General features: G+C 43.2%; 1 protein-coding gene across 1 annotated transcript; it reads left to right on the forward strand.

Annotated features, from left to right (window-relative positions):
- The first annotated feature begins 1,099 nt into the window (after window positions 1-1,099).
- Window positions 1,100-15,048, forward strand: LOC139331312 (stereocilin). The gene is made up of 28 exons (XM_070962731.1): window positions 1,100-1,412; window positions 2,067-2,091; window positions 2,204-2,789; window positions 2,961-3,848; window positions 4,062-4,124; window positions 4,217-4,342; window positions 4,569-4,735; window positions 4,821-5,007; window positions 5,364-5,479; window positions 5,833-5,965; window positions 6,061-6,243; window positions 6,652-6,690; window positions 6,771-6,947; window positions 7,331-7,480; window positions 8,925-8,983; window positions 9,137-9,260; window positions 9,411-9,493; window positions 9,595-9,730; window positions 10,204-10,406; window positions 11,340-11,430; window positions 11,546-11,717; window positions 11,876-12,045; window positions 12,426-12,581; window positions 12,684-12,826; window positions 13,226-13,374; window positions 13,603-13,700; window positions 14,607-14,754; window positions 14,960-15,048. Exons 1-28 carry the CDS (start codon window positions 1,100-1,102, stop codon window positions 15,046-15,048), a joined length of 4,974 nt encoding a protein of 1,657 aa, XP_070818832.1.
- The last annotated feature ends 2,471 nt before the right edge of the window (window positions 15,049-17,519 follow it).

The following is a 17,519-nucleotide window of genomic DNA, read 5'->3' on the forward strand; positions in this document are numbered from 1 at the left end:
ATAAGGTGTTGTGGCCTCAATAGGAAAGACAGGCTGAAGAGAAGGATGTGACACCGCTGTGTCACTGTGCATGCTGGCATGAGATGAAGATGGCAGAGAAAGGGCCAGGGATGGCCACTCTTAGATTCACAAGCATCATAGTTTGTGCTGTTTTATTGGGACAAGGATCCCCAGAGAATACAGGTGAGTGTACCACCAAACACATACTAACTAAAATATTTGTATTTTTATTACGTGTGTTCAATGCATGATGCTGGCTCAAGCAGACTCTCATGGGACTTTTTCAGGAGGTGGTAAAGAAGACCAGAGAGATGCCATTCTCAAGGAGATAATTTCAAAGTGGAGCACAGGAAGTGGATGGAACCCTCAGAAAGCTCCGCCAGATACAAACAAGGACCAGACAGTGCACCCTTGGGTGAAGAATATCATGGGGAGCCTAAAAACACTTGGCCTACTTCCCAGCAAGAGCCTGCCTTCATTAAACAAGCCAATTGACAGGCACCGACTCTCTGGCTTTCTCTACAACATCTCTCTGTACCTCCAAGAGATGGGTGCTGAGCTGGAGGAGGCACCAGCAGAGCCAGATGAGGATCAGCTGTGGGAGAAGGTGCTGCATTTCTTTCTCCAGTCTGAGGGGAGCGCTGCACTGAACCAGTGGAACGGTCGGGTGCCACCACGGCCCAGCGTCAAACTGCAGGACTGGTTTTTGTCCCTGAGGGGCAGCTCTCACTGGGACTGGCTCCTGGGGCTGCTGCAGAGTCTCATCAGTCTGTCAGAGCGTCAGCCCCACAGGCCCCTCTTGACTTATTTGTCTCAGAACTGGAGGACAGTGAGTGCTGTGCTGGAGGCTGCGCTTCAGGCTCTAGTGAGTGGAACCTATGGTCAGGCCAGCGCAGGCCTGCAGGGCTTCATCTGTGCGCTAAAGGGTCGTAATGACTGTGCCTTCAATGTCAGCTGGCTTCAGCAGCTGCTGCGTTTCCTAGAAACACGCAACTGGAAGCCTGTGGTCAGTTTACACCCTGCAGGCGAAGGTGCTGAACACAGTAAGGGCTCAAGTGCATTTGGACGTTTAAAGCCCTTCAGCTTGCCTCCTGAGGCCATGAGGCAGGATGGGTGGTCTGGGAATGCATCTCTAGAGGACTCAGAGGATGATCCAGGCTCCATGCAAAGTTTACTGCTGCAGGCGTTATCACGTTCAAGTGGAGGAGAGCGAGGTGGCCACTTGGCACAGAAAAATCTAGCTCTCGTGCAGAGTTTGGATGGGCTGAGGAGGGGCCTCCTGCACAGAGTGGGTAATTCTGTCTACGGTAACCTGAGGAAAAAAGTGTCACGAGTTACAATGGCACTTCTTGATGATGTCAGCAGCCTGGTGGACGTGCCACAGCCCAATGCTCAGGGCCGGTGCTCAGTTGGTGAGTATGCGGAGCAGCAGGCCTCACGGGTTGTTTGCACAATCAGACACGAACAGAGAAGAAGTGTTGTCGGAAATGTCTAAGCATTCATTCACACAATCTGATCACATAACCATGAGATAATTAAAAAACGGCACCCTCCAGTTGTAGTTCACATGGCAGATGCAGTTCCGAATGTGGATGCACGCTCACATTTGGATGCTTTGCTTCCGAGGACGGTTCTGAGAAAAGCAATGATACTACAAGTGTGTATCAATGATTCATTGAGAACATATCAAGCAAACATATCATAAGTAAAGAAGTAAATCATACATTGTTCAGATTGTAGTTAGTCTTATTCATCAAAAGAAACCTCTTTGTTAAGAGCCTCATGAGTTTGGCCCTGGTTTCACCTGAAAGACACATGAGAGACAGTGACTGCCACTGCTTTAAAATCTTTGTAATCATCCTGGCTGATGAAAGCATCTGTTGTTACCCAGCTAATCTCTTTATCCTTGCACTGATGTCAGTAACATTATATCTTGGGCATTGTTAGCTGAGCTGCACTGTTGCATCAGGCATAGTTGTGTACTGCAGGAGCTTCCAGTTGCTTCTTCCACCACTCATTCAATTTGATTTTCTGTTAATATTTGCTTTTTCTTTGTCTTTTTGAAGGTGACCTGAGACAGCTGATCTTATGGTAAGATCTTTCAGGAATATGACTCACTATCACATCAGTCCACATTACATACAGTGAATTTTTGTCGAAACAGATTGACATGTCTACTGTTTTTCTGTCCATGTATATGTAGGGGAATTAGACACAATGTGACGTGGAACACTCAGGCTTTGGGCGTTAGGTCTCAGGGCCTCCCAAGCTCACTCCCATTCCTGTCCTGCCCCTCCACTGAAGGAGATGAACCAAGATCACAGCTACCACCAGGCCACTTATCTCCAAAAACAGCCCCTTCTTCACAGACGGTCTCCAAACAAAAACACCTTCACAAACTCTCTAACGCACCTCAGCGCTCCCAGTTCAACCACCCACAAACAGGGAGAACGAGAGCAAGCAACGACCAGCAGAAAGAGATGGAGTACTCCACCTCTATAGAAATCCTGGAGGCGGCGTGTAATGAGTCCATCCCAGGCTTGACAGGTGTCTCCAACTTCACTGTGTTCCTCTACTGTAAACTGTTCGAAGGGGAGAACGGGTCAGTGGAACCTGCTGTGACCCAGATAGGACTCGACCTGCATGCCACCTGCTCGGATGCAGCTTGGTACCTGTCTGCTGCTGAGGAGGACTTCCTTTGGGTTCATGTCTGCAGTGAGTTCTTTGTCCATGAATTCAACAACACTGTGTGTGCCAACTCCTCTTTCTGGCTGCAGAGAGCACATCAGGTAATGGATCGCATTTTTGATGAGCGAGAACTTGAGTGTTTTCTGGGAACACTTATCTAAATATCTGTGTTATGACACTGAGGACAAGCTTATGTATTTATGCACTGCTTCTTTCATGACCCACATTTGCTTTTATTTCATCTTAACTAATTGTAACTTTGATCTTTGCAGGCCACAGTGACAAAAGAATACCATTTTTTTAACCAGACAACTATAGATGACCTGTGTGTGCAGCTGTCAGGTGAGGCAATAGGAAGTCCAGGACTTGATGAGAACTGTCTGGCCCAGTTGGGCAGCAGGTTGCTCAGTGCTCAGGCTTTCAGACACTGCTTCCTACCCAACAACTCCGCCCTGATCTCAGCTGTGTGCGGCAGAGAGTCCCCTGACTCACAGCAGTCCTTGCCAGAAGGCAGCTGGGCTGCAGCGTACTGCTCCAAAATACAAAACTTCTCCCATGTTGACACCACTGAGGACACTTGCCAGTACAGGGATTGGGCTGTGCATCATTTCACAAACTCCACCCTCCTAGAGCTCTGTATGCAGACACATGGATTGAGAGAGTACATTTGTCTAAACACCACGCTGTACAATCAGCTGATCAGATCAATGCCACAGTTGCCTGATTTCTGTGATGACCTGCAGGCAGAGCTGGAGGGCAGGAAGTGCCTCCTGCAGAGGTTTTTTGACATGCTCCCAGCACCGTATGAGTTTGACACATCGCAGCTGTGTGTGGATCCGGCTCCACTGCTGGTGGAAGTTGTGCACAAGCTGAGTGTGTGTGAGGTTGAGGGAGGGGAGCGTGAAGGGTTTTTAGTGATGCTTGGATATGTGTTGAGAGTCCTGGACTTCATGGTCGGCCTCTCTTCGGGTCTGGACGAAGGGGAAAAAGAGGCCAGGCAAGGTTTGGGTCAGGCCATCCTGCTTTCCAGTCTCCTGGACAACAGCTCCTGGGCCACGCTGCAGCCAGAGGCCTCCATGAGCGTCCTTCACACTGTGGGAATCTTCCTCCGCAGGGAGCAGAACGCCACCCTCAAAGAGGACCTGCTGAGCTGCTTCAGTGTAAGATAGCTGACTAACACATTCGAACACAAACACACACACACACACACATGCACACAGTCCACACAGTCACACGCACACACACACACACACACACACACACACACACACACACACACACACACACACACACACACACACACACACACACACACACACACACACACACACACAGAGCTGAGAGTGAATAACTTGTTTCTGTGGTTACACCAGCCTGTCTTGTGGGACCTCATCCAGCGGGACGACAACTCATCTGCTCTCAGGGTTCTGCTGCAGGTACTTGCCTGTGCAGCTATATTAACATTTAATGTTCACAACAGATCAGTCCACTGAACTTTATACTGAAGTGATTCACTTTATTTCACCAGGAGTACCTCCAGATGCCAAGAGACAGCATTCGCACTCTTGTGATGTCTGCTGAAAAAGATGCTGTTAAGAGATTTCTCTCCCATATGCATCAAAGTTGGGACCAGCTACAAGTAGAAACAGGCCAGGTTTGTTCTTAAACTTAGCACTGAACACTCTATTAGTGACACTTTTTTATTAAGCTAATTGTGCAGTTGAAAGCCCTCATGCCCTTATTACCAGACTTCTATTCTATTACACTCTCTTGTGCTGTTTCCATTTTATTTGAATCTATGTCATGGCCCATGCATAGCTAAAGAGGGCCAAATTGAATGCACATCAGTTTCTGTGCTGCTCTTTTGTTTTCTCTGTCAGGCCTCTCAAAAAGAGCTGCAGGCCATGGAAACAATGACTGCTGCTTTCATCCACAAGTTCCCCCGAGTGACCCCAGAGCTGTTTGTGGACCTGTCTCAGTTCATTCCCTTCATGTCGGTCTCTGACATCATGAGCTTTCCAGCCTCTCTCATAGTCAACGACAGCGTGTGAGTTACTGACCCACGAAACGATTGCTTTTAGCTCGATATGTCTTACTAGCAGCAATAGCACAGCGTATGTGTTGCCCTTCAGGTTGACAGCCATTCGTGACCACAGCTCAGGCATGAAGTCGCTGCAGAAAAAGGCCTTTGTAAAAAGACTCTTGCAGTCGAGCGTGGTGGGAGATGTCCCTACGTGGCCACCATACTTCCTCAGTTCCATCCTCCCACTTCTGCCTTATCTCCCAGTCAGTCATTTTCAGCAACTGTCATCACAGCAGGTTTGAGGCCATTTCACACCTTCACAAATCTTTACATAACTGTTGTTAGCTCTTTCATAGATGTTAGTCATCTCAGACACAATCAGGTCACTATTAAAGCCATTGATTGCGGATCAGTATTTCCCCCACAATGTCTGATTAAACGGAAAACATACATAAATTAGTGTAGATGTTTACATATAGGTCATAAGGATCACAGAATGGTTGTATGAGTATAAAAAATATGTAGATCATATATTATGGCCCTCACAAGATATCAACTCCTTATGGGAAAGTGCGTTCCTCAAATTTGTCACCCAGCTTTGTACAGCTGCATTTTTAGCGCATTTCAACTTGTAATCTGTTGTCTCGTTTAGCTCACACCTGTGGTGGAGTTTCTAGGCAACAGCAGTCTGGACGGTGTCAGGGGGCGCCATGTGCTTCGGACCCTCTTCGGCAAGAAGAAGAATCTGACCAGTGATAACATATTGAGGTGGGACCAAGATGTCTGCCGGTTATGTTTATTCTTATGTTTGTCTGTGAACATATTATAGTACGTTACGGTTCTCCAGCATGGTTCACATGCAGAGAAGACACACTCAACACAGTAGGTGTTGTCCCTGTCAACATAACCTCTTTGGGAGATTATTTGTTGACATACAAGATCAAGACTGTTTGGCATCGATGATGTCGGTCATTTGTTTAGATATCGATGAGTGGTCCTATACCAGGTATGAAAAAGTACGTAGTTTTCTCTGTGGCCTCATTTCCTGCCTGTCTCTGTCTGTTTGCTATACAATAAACACACTTCCAAAAAGATAAGTGACATCTTATCTCTTTATGCAGGTTAGGAGTCCTTGCATGTTACCTGGATCCAGTGGACCTTCGTTCATTTATTCAGGACTCAGCTGTGTCTTTGGCTCTCTGGCAGCAGCTGGCTCAGTGCATGTCCAAAGGGTTCATAAGTGACAGCGGCAGGGTAAGCAGCACATGTTCAGTAAATCCTCAAGTATGTTTCTTTCATGTCGATCCACTGAGTGTCTGACTATCTCTGTTGATCTGTTTGATTGGCAGCTGTCCTCTTGGTTGATACCAGCCGTTCAGAACCTGAACATTAGCAGCATGGTGTCCCCAGAGCTGTCTGCCCTCAGTGGCCTCTTGCCTCAGTTAGGAGCTTCCTTCTTGTTGTCTCTCCCCTCACAAGAGATCCTGGAAATCCTCTCGCAACCAGGATTACACAGATATTCCCCAGCACAGGTCAGCAGGGAATTTGCTTCACATGTTACTTCTTGTCATTCTTAACTTGTTGAATGTTCTCCACCATTTTGTAGATTTTAGTGAACTTCTCTGGTTTCCTTCCTGCAGCAAGTTTTGAGGGAAGCTGTAAATGTCTAAAAATGTGATTTAAAAAAATGTCAAACATGTGTGTCTTAGGGTGTTTTCTCTAAAATGCATTCATCTTTTCAAAAGAAAGACAAACTAACCTTCATAATGATAACACGCACTGCTGGGATTTTTGTCTTGTTTATCAAATTTCTAAAGAAAAGAGGAGAATAAACATCGATTAAATATGTGACCTTTAACCCAAATACAGAACTGTCTTAAAGTGTGAACGCTTGTGCATTTTTGTACACCCGCTTGTTAATTGTTTAATGCTTTCCTCAGGCTTTTCAAATGTTGTCCAAGATTTCAAAGGACACCACTGTAAGTAGACATTTTTTAAATATGTTTGCTGGATTTCAGCCAGCTGCACTTTCACCACCGTGTCTCTCTCTCCCTGCCAGCTCACCATGGAAAAACTGTGCAGACTGAAGCCGTTACACCCTGGTCTCTCCCCTGCTGTGCTCAGAGACCTCCAGTGGCCTGAGATCAGTGAAGCTGCCCACTGTCAGTGCTGGAAAATGCTGCTAACTGATCTTAAGCCTGGCCACAGAGCCATGCTATATGATGCAATGCAGGAGGTGATGCTGCTATTATCTGCCTTCCATACATCACATATAACTATTGTTGTCTTTTCATCCTCCCTTATTATCTTCTGTGGCTCACCTTGTTGTCACATGAGGAGCAGATTGGCGCAGTTGGATGGAGGTGGATATTGCCCGTTGATATGATTCAACATCATCTTCCCTTTTTTACTCTTACTCTTGAGCAAGTAGCCTAAAATTTACTGCAAGATATCTCATTAAAACAGAAAACTGTGGCCTGAGTGACATTAATCCAGCTAATCTGGCACTAGGGGTTCCAGACAGTGTTCATTTGATCCGCATGTGTGAAACTGGCTTCATGTTTTCTAATGGGCCTCTAGCTTTAAATTTACATTATTCTTGTTGTTGTATGCCAACAGGCTCTACACAGAGACATGCAGAACATCACTCAGCAGATTAACTGTCTATCACCATTTGTCCCTCTGAGGAAGCTGACAGAAACCTTAAATGGAGAAGCAATCCTGAGAGATATCAGCCTGCACAGAGACATGCTCTGGTCGCCACAGCAGGTGCACATTTAACTTAACCTGCCTTTTTGTGCTGCTTAAAGCTGCAGTGATAAGACAACAATAGGTTGGCACTTCTCTGACTAAAGAAAATGCTCCCAGCTTCAGTTTTCGGTCCCATTAATCTGCCCCTCATTGGATATGCTTCAGATGAGCCTTTCAGGATATTAATACTCCATACGCATCAGCCGCCATCAAGCTAATTAGTTTGGATGTAGTACAATGGTGTGGAGGAGTGCAGCATAAATTAATAATGGCTACCTTAAAGGGATTTTGTCACAGCCAAGAGTGTATTTCACCCCTGTTCTCGGCCTAACAAGACCCGAGTCGAATCATTAAAGATTGGCCTTTTCAGTTAGTCGCTGCACTGAAATATACTGTGACACTGAACACTAAACCTAAAATATTATATGTGTGTAACCCTAAAGTTAAGTGTTTCAATACCCTGTTTTATTCATACGATTAAGCATTTATGAAAGTCCTTTTATAGTCAGTTTGAGGAATATTTTGCCAGAGTGTAATTACTGGTATAATTAAACTCTAAATCCACATGTCTGTGTAATTTTAAGCTGTTCCTGAAATCAATCAGTTGGACAGTTTTCAGATTTTGAGTTCAACCTGAAACTGATGTCGGAGCACACATTGTCAAGACCGTACATCTACTGTGGTTCATCTACTGTGGTTCAGTCACATCAGTGACAAACCACCAGTGTTGTATTTCAGATCTGGTTATTTTCCACTTTGTAGGTGTTGAGCTACTTTTTAAGAAACCTAAACGTTTGAAGCGATCCTTGATGCTTTAGTGTTCATTACACACACTGAAACCAGAAACAGCTGGACAGAACAAACAATACAATGACAATTTAGCTTTTCTTCAGAGTTTTCCATGAGTGAGTGTGATGCTCAAGGTCATGTTTATGTGCTGTTGCGTTCTGAGAAGTTTTGTGCTCAAAGTGGAAAGGGTTCATCCTCTCTGGAACAAGCCTTAAAGGAAGAGGTGTGCGATCATCAAAAGCTGAACAACAGCTTGTCTTCTGTGACAATATTCAAGATGCCAAATAACAGGAACTTTTATGGCACTCTGATCATTTTCTGTGAAAATGTCTTGACAATCTTTTGAGCATCAAACACTCCTCATAGACTAGAAAAGCTGACTTTGTCAATTTTTGTTTGTTATTGTTAGTTTGTTATTTTATTTTAAAGGTATAGTACTCCATGTGCTCCAATAGTGAGCACTTTCAATTACAGTACTCTTAAAAAGAGCCATACCAGTGTTTTAGTAGGTTTTAGGTTAGATTTTACCTTTGGCTTTCCATACAACCACTGGTTTCTGGTGTTTTCAGGACAGTGTGAAAATCAAGTTGCAATTACAAGTAAAGGGCCTGAAACATGCATGAAATTACTGGTATGCTGGGTCTAACACCTTTTTTTGTGTGTGTCCGGACAGGCTCAGCTTTTGTTCAAAATGATCAGCCAATTTAAAAACATAACCAGCATGAGGACGAGGTAAGTTGGATGCATTTAGCAGAACATTAGGATCTATAATTTTCAACCAGTTTACCAGCAAACTGAATAAAAGGCTCAAAACAGATCAAGTCACAGTCAGTTTCAGGTGAGGTTGTCACTCAGTAAAAATGAATGATGTCCCTTTTCTTGCAGAAGTTTGGGTCATATTGCCAGCGGAATGAGTTGTGACTTTTTGAGGCTTTGGAGCAACGACACAGATTTTGCAGAGCTGCTTCAGTTTGTTAGTGAGCTGCCTGGAGGCATGAGACCGGCTCTGGTGAGGAATAAACAGTGCAGCACCCATCAAACCCTTTATCGCAGTCTCTGATGCCATTATTCATTAGTCTGCTGTTGTTTTGTTTCCACAACAAATTAAAAATCATGTTTAATTCTAACAAGTTCAGATGTGTTTTGGCTGTGTTACCAGCGAAAATGTATGGTAGAGGAACTGAGGAAACAACCTGAACTCGACCTCAGTGCTTTCAGCTCTGGCTTTGCTGCAACATTACCGTAAGTATCTCCTTATTGAACGTGCATTTTGCTTTTTATATAAATATTTAACAGTTTATCCAAAGATGACTCCATTTACAGCTCTTTTTCTTCTTTTCCAGTGTGACGATGATAGAGAACCTCTCTAATGTATCCCTCAGAGCCGTTATGGTCCACATTCAAGCACACTTTGATGATTTCCTCAGGCTGCCACATTACAAGCAAACAAATTTAGCAGAGAAAGCCGTAACTGAGCTGGTAAAACACCAACAGTAGCTATACAAACACTGCATTTCTTGCATATCCTTACAAGTGTGCTGGAATTTACATATTGCTTTAAGATTTAGGAAGTTGTGACATGTAATTTATAAACAGCATTAAGTTAAAATAGAAATCCTAAATTAATATGTGAGGGTGATTAAAATGATAAACCAACATAATGAGCATTCAGAACAAACTGGAAGCCAGAGATGCTATTTCTTGTTAAATTCAATCAGGGCTTGCATCAGTGACTGTGAGTCATATATTTGATTTGTATTAATACATTAATGGGGCTGAAAGAGCAAACTGCTATTTGTTGGTTCAGCTTGTCATGCTAGCACGCACACACACAGTGAAACAGATGGAGAAAGAAATTCCTCATCCTCTCAACAGCTTTTCACACAAGTGAAGTCATATCAGTGTGAAATCCCTGTAATCCAGGATCATTGACTGTCCGTGGTGCTCTGCAGGGCTCCTCTCAGGCTGAGGGGGAGATTGATGGCGCAATTCTGGATGTCCTGGGCCCTTTACTGCCTTTTTTGGACCGGGACACTTTGGCTCTGGTGGACAGAGGAGCTCTGGCTCTGCGGCTGGAGGAGATGCAGAGTTTCTGCCTTCCTAAAGAGGCTCTGAGAGACATCGCTGCCCTGCTCACTCAGAAAGACTTGCTCGGGTAAAGGAACACATCTGCTGAAGAAAACATGTCTTGGTTATGATACCTGGGTCAATAATATGTTGAGAGATTCATTTCAAAATGCTGATACCAGTATTTTTGATTATTACATGCACACATGCAATGAAAAAACAGCTGCTGACAAAAGCAATCATGCTAAAATGTTTACCCACTGATTACAAATGTTGATGAACGGCTGAAAGCTGAGCACAGCTCTTAAATTCCAGGAAATGTTTCAGAGTGACTGTTCATGAACTTGTGTAACAATTTCTAAGACTAAGAGTCTGCAGGCGGCTCTGCGAGGCTGCACTTTCCAGCAGCAGTGCTTTGAGCTAAATGCTAACGTCAGCATTCTAACATGCTCACAATGACAATGGTAACTGCTGATGTTTAGTGGATATTGCATGCTAATGTTTGCTAATCAGCACTTAACAGTGAAAGTACAGCTGAGGCTGATGGGAATGTAAGTAGTGTTGTAGGCATTTGCTCATAAAGCAAATGGACAAATTCAAATTTTGACCTCATGATGTGCGGGAGGAAAAGTTAGAAGATACCAAAGTTCTTAGAGTTTATCCTGAGGGGTACATGAATATTTGGACCAAATTTCATGCAATCCACCCAACAGTTGCTCATTGAAAAGCACAAACGTGAACCTGGTGGTGACGCCAGGGGAAAAATGAAGGTCAAAAGGAATTATACTCTGAGGAGCATGAAAATTTGTCAACAATTGTTGAAAGTTTACATAGAAGTGAATATACAGCAAAGCAACATATAAAGATACGCTGTTCAAAACGCAGTACTTGTAACTTGAATAGTCTGTCTGCATCCTATATTACATGAAATGCCTGATAGGGATTTCAGCATTGTACATGCAGCGAGGCATGGATTATATAAAACAGCAGTAATGAGAAGATACGTGTGCTCGTTTGCCAGGGAGCCGTCCAAATGGCAAGTTGAGGATGTGGAACATTTGGGCAGACTCGTGTTCTCTCTCTCAACAAAACAGATTAACTCCATCCCGCTGGTAAGTGCCCACACGCATCAACCCACGCAAATAAGTCATTTCACTGCACTTGAACTGGCTTTCTAAGACATATCATGACAAGTATGAATGAATAAAATGTGTTTCCCCTGTGCAGATGGTGTTGAATAAAGACACAGTGGAGCAGGTCCTGGTCGGTCAGAGTCGCTGGGAGGACAGTGTGGTGGGCGGGGTCTGTGTTACTCAGTGTATGGACCAGCATCGTCAGAGAGAGCAGACTCAGAGTCTCATTCGAGGGATAGTCAGAGCAAGGAGCAGGAGGGCAAAAGGTTCAGTAAATATTTCCCAAAAGTTTCAGTGCTGCTTGTGTGTCTAATACTGTGTTAAATGCATTTTTTCTGGAGGAAAAATAGCTGTAATCTACCAGTGACTGTCACTGTGATCTGTGTAAGTTTTTATTTGAATTCACCGGCGTCTCTTCGAGCAGTGCCAGTTCCAAGCTGTGCAGACATCAGAGGGACCTTTCCTTCGGCTTGGACATCCACCCAGCTCAGCCGAATGTCACAGGAGGATCTGGAACAGTGTGTTGAAGTTTTTGCTCAGGACGCTTCAATGAGCTCTGAGCAGCGCCGGGCATTGTGGGTGAAACTCAGGCAGGTCAGTAAAACACTGCAAGAAGTTTAGTCCCACATAATCTTTTTCTTTTTAATCAGTCATTCCTACCAACATCCCTGCTTTATTCTCCTCCAGTAAGAAAACATGACTATTCCCTCAAAGTCTTGCTCTGTTCTCCCTCCCAGTTAAGATCTTATCTAAACATCTAAACACACTTGGTAAAAAATGCATTATCCCTAAAACTGGAAGAAAAAATTGACCAGCGGTGTCTGAGAGCTCTTGATAAAAGATTAAAAAAATATGAACAATAAACAGAAAGTTGCCTCTCCAACCATGAGGGACGAGGGCGGTTGAGTAAAACATGGGGACCATTTTAATATCATCGCAATGTCAAACATGTTCTGGCTCTTCATTGAATGCAGTCCTTCAGTCCGGTGAGAGAGCTGAGAGCAGACCAGGTGCTGGCTCTGGGCTCAGTGGTGACTGAGATCGGAGAGAGAGAGCTTTATGACACCAGTCTCACTGATCTGGGTGTGCTGGCACATCTGGGCACGCTGACAGGCTGGAGCCCTAAAAAGGTGAACTTTTGCATTTTTCATTCTGATTTAAAACTTCAAGTCAATGAAAGAATCTCATTGTGAGGACTTTGACAGAGCGTTTAGTTCCTGTTTGTTTTTCAGATGAGAGCAGTGATTACAGGTGTGATGCGGAGGCGCAAGCTAAAAGTGGAGCAGTTAACGGCCATTGATCTGGCAACATTTGGCCATCTGATCTGTGGTCTGTATCCCTCAGAGATGAAAAGACTGAGCCCATATGAACTCAGGTCAGCCAAACACCTCATGTGTATTTATCCAACTTCCTCGAGTGCACCAACACTGAACAATAGCTGGAAAAGTTATAACAGAAGGATCACACTCAGCAATTTAATAAGAGAGTTTTCAAAGCAACCCGAGAGAACAAACCAAAATGCAGACACTGCAAAATGATCCAAAATGTCAGATAAATGGCATCAAAACAAAGATGAACATAAACAAAGACCAAAGGGGATAATAGGAGTAGTAAGTACATTGTGCACCTACATAGTAGTAATTAGCAACAGTAAACATCGCATTGGATGCCACAACAGAATTACTTGCATGTGGTTTCATAGAGTAACTAAACTAAACATTGTGCATCCCCTCAGAGGAGGATAAAGTCCTCAATCTTTTTGCTCAAACTGCAGTATGGCTGTCCCGTTTCTGCGGGAGGCGTCCCTGCCTTGTACAGAACAGCAGATGGAGACACTGACAAGCTGTTTGTCCAGACCTGAGGCCTTCGGTCCAGTCAGCACTTGGGGACCAGAAGTTTTCACTGAAATTGGGACATTGGCAGGTACAGTGGAACATAATACCTCTGGGGGTGTATACACTCTGTGTGATCAAATGTCTTTGAATTGTTTTTTTGAAAGAGGGAGGGGGCTGGGAGGAGGAAATGACAGCTCTTGGATGGATAGGTACAATTAAAAATATCCCTGAGTGTATAAAAGTTGAGGAAAACTTTTCCTGTGATTTGATATGAGAAACATTAATTATCTGATGACAGTGTTTGTGTTCTGTCCAGTGGGTCTGGAGGATATGGTGCTGTCAGCTCTGGTACAAGAACAAGTGGAGGGAATCACCCCTGAGGCCATCGCCCTGATGACACCAAAAAAGATGGCAGTGAGTTTCAGTCATGATTGTCAGGCCATGTGTTCAGATTAATCTACAGAACAATGTTTAGCTTCAGCGTCGATCTATAAATAACACCAATGGCAAAATCGGCTGAATTGTTACATTTTGAGATATTATGTGTCTTTTATAACAATTACAGGCTCATACAATGTTAAAGAGAGCAGCCAATACGCTTTTTTCATGGACGACCTTCTGACATGTCACAGTAGGAACAGAGCAGGTGTAGGTACTGAAATGAACGATGGCTGAATTCCATTTAGATGCTTCAGTTTCAGGGCCCTGATATCGTGCATGCTGGCTCACAGTCATGGCTTATGGGGACACTTGAATACAACAGAGCAATCTTTGTTATGACATGCTATATGATTTTTTTTTTTTTTTTGCTCATCTTAATTTATTACTTACCTTTTAATGAGACCCACTTTGAAATCAACTTTGCAATGTTAAAAGTAAGCGCAAAGGACCCTGATTAAAACAGACAATCTTAATGAAGTGGAAAATAAAAGTTGTATTGTATCACGTTGTAACACACACACACACACACACACACACACACACACACACACACACACACACACACACACACACACACACACACACGTAGAATGTATAATTAGATTTATGGAGGATATGGACAGTATGCCTTGCATACGGTGTGTTGAATCGTTTGATATGTTCATATTTCATACTCTCTGACAGGAAACTCAGCTTTAATCGGTTGAGAAAAAAACAAAACAAAAGCATAAATATGTACATTTTATAGCAAATGTGCTCATTTCATAAGAAAATTAAAGAATATGTCAGAAGTGGTGACAGAAGGATATTTTGTCTTGAGGCAGAGCACGTCCTCTCCAAGGAGTGAGTTAGTATTCGTGTTGGCTGCGTGTCTGACAGGTGGTGTTCAGTGGCGTTCAGTTGTCGTGGCTGAGTGCGGAGCAGGCGTGGGCTGTCACAGAGGAGCAGTGGGCAGAGCTGGACACCGAGCAGAGACACGCTGTCAGCCTCGCTCGATACGAAGGAGACGTGCTGCTGGAGCTGAGAGGTGTGCCTTGAAAACACGAGGGTGATAAAATCTCATTTTAATAAGCTCCGTCATAATGAGACTATTATAGTCATTTTATTTGACTGAGGAAGACTTTGTGAGGGCATATACTTTTATTATAGTAGTACTGGTTTCATCAACCAATATGATTTTTATGTTGTGTTTATAAGGTGGTGGTAAATGCTGTGTTTGTGTGCTTCCACAGGGAGAAACTGGGCTCCAGCGGCCCTGAACGCAGACGGCTCCACTGTGCGCTCGCTGGCTCTGTGCTTCTTGTTATGGCAACTAATTTAAAATGCTGCAACCTTTTTAATTGTCCCTTGACCTGCCTTAGTATCATCATATTTGTACTTCAAATAAATATTTTGAAATGTTCTGTTTTCCCCCTGTGTTGGTCCTTTGATTTACATTGCTTTGCTGTGCTCTGCTGCAGATATTTCACATTTATGTGAGCTCTAAGCTTGACAAAATGTAAATACATGCATGTAGTTGTACTATGTGTGATTTTGTGTTACTGGAACAATCAGAGCAAGCAATGTGATCACTGATGTTTATTTGACAGAAGAAAGGGCTTTCCACACTTCATAGGATGTGTGATCATGAAACAAATTTGAAGTGACATTTTTTTGAATTAGATAAAAATTGGGAATATGTTATCTTAAACAACAGACACTGGAGTCTATAAGAGACCTTTTAAAATATTTTTCAATTTATTAAAAGCTCCTGTTGACCTGCCAATCATCTGGGCCTGGGACCCTCATGGGAACCTCCTTATATCTGTTAGGGCCTGGTTTGCTAATTTCATTAAAAAAATGTTGTATGAATGCTTTCAAAGAACAATACCTGTCATTTCTGGTAGTGTCTTTAATACTTCCTGTATGTTTTATCAAATAGACTTTGAAAAAAAAAAAAATTAGTTGAAAGCAGTAAAAGGTAAAATTTAATATAAGAATGATTTATTGACTGACCTGCTGTATCTGTGAGGATTCACTATTACCCTCCTGATGCTCCTGCATGCAGGCGTTGTTCATGTCTTGAAGTTGTTAGTTCCAGATGAGAGTAGAATTCAGTAATTACAATCAACCCATGCAGTGGTGTTACCGCTCTGGTCTACTACACAATGAAACTTCAGCTTTGCGATTTGTGGCTTTAAGGAGCAAAAGAACAAATAATCAGTGCATTATGAGTCAAGTTACAACATCAACCCACCAAGGAAACTATGTCTGTAATGTTCAAGTGCCTTTATATGTTTGAATTGTAATTTCAAGTCTCGTGGTTATATGACTCCACCAACCAGTCAACTTGCAGTTTACATCCAAGTCTGTCTGGACTCATATATGCCAGGAAGACTTTCATGAAATTTAATAAAAGGTATTGTGTTCTTTGGTGAAATGGAAGTTATCTCTGTATTGACACGTGTGATTCCAGTGAATAATGTCCAGTGAGAAACATACTGTCTTCACTTACAGACTGTTTTTCCAGAGGAGTGCAGAGGACTGACAGAGAGCTTCATCACATGGGGGAACTACAGTCACCTGAAGCTCAATATCAGCAGAACCAATGAGCCTGTGGTGGGGTACAATGCTTCAAATATGGATGTTGCTGCAAAGAAGCTATAAACTGTAATACTTGGATGCTTCACACACACCTTCAAGTCGGCAACACAGAAGATTTAAACCATCAGCAAAGTTTGAAGGTGGACACCCAAGACTAGTGTCACCAATTCAGGATCTGTCCAAATGTCAAATGTCACAATCAGTTCTGCTCCTGAGTTATGGTGCTGAAAAAGACCAGAAAAATGTTTCAGCAGAACATTATGATGTCACCGTGAAGCTGACCTCTGACCTTTTTCATATAAAATGTCATCATTTCAACCTGAGACATTTGTGCACAATTTGAATTGTAGCCAAAAATGTCTTTTGTGAGGACACAATGACATTTGACTTTTGAAAACCAAATTCTAATCAGTTCATTTTCGAGTCCAAGTGGACGTTCGTGAATCGAATTCCTCCAGACGTTCCTCAGATATTGTATTCTTGAGAATGGAACAGATGGACAACATGAAAACATCATGCTGTCTCTGGCACACTGGCACAATGAAAACAATTTAAAGTTTGACACATTCAAATCACAAATCTGAATGTGGCCCCGTTACAGGACACTAACCTTGGTCTATATTATTCCTGATGGTTCTGAAATGGGATCATCAGCAAAATATAGGAAGATATAGAAGGAAAGAAGCTGAATTAACAACCAGCGACAGGAGCAACGACCCACATGGTGCATATTTCTTTTTTTAGGTGATACCTTTTTGACCATTTTACACCCTGACCAGATAGATCCAATAGCGACGTGACAGAAAATGAGCTGAGAGAGAGATGGGGAATAGACAAGAACCAGGGGCATTGTGACTCCTGTGAATCAACACTTCACATTATTACCATCTGCCTGGAGATACAGGATTGGAAAATGGAGAAGAGCTCGCTTCAGCAGAGCTTTAGCAGAGTTTCGTCCCATCTCCCATAGCAGCCCTGAACCAACTGCCTCGCTGACACTGTTGGAGCTGGGATGTATGAATCTATACATGCATCTATATCTGTGTGTTGTTGTGTGTTTATCTTTATGTTCCTATGATATTCTGCCTGTGAAAACAAATCTGCCTCTGGGACAATAAACCTGAATCTAACATTAATTGCTGCCTTGGTGGCCACATGGTGCATATTTTTATTTAAAGTTGGATTTATCTGTCAAATTATCACAAACTG

This window comes from Chaetodon trifascialis, chromosome 1 (genome assembly GCF_039877785.1).
Source record: "Chaetodon trifascialis isolate fChaTrf1 chromosome 1, fChaTrf1.hap1, whole genome shotgun sequence".
In the NCBI taxonomy this organism is placed as follows: domain Eukaryota; kingdom Metazoa; phylum Chordata; class Actinopteri; order Chaetodontiformes; family Chaetodontidae; genus Chaetodon; species Chaetodon trifascialis.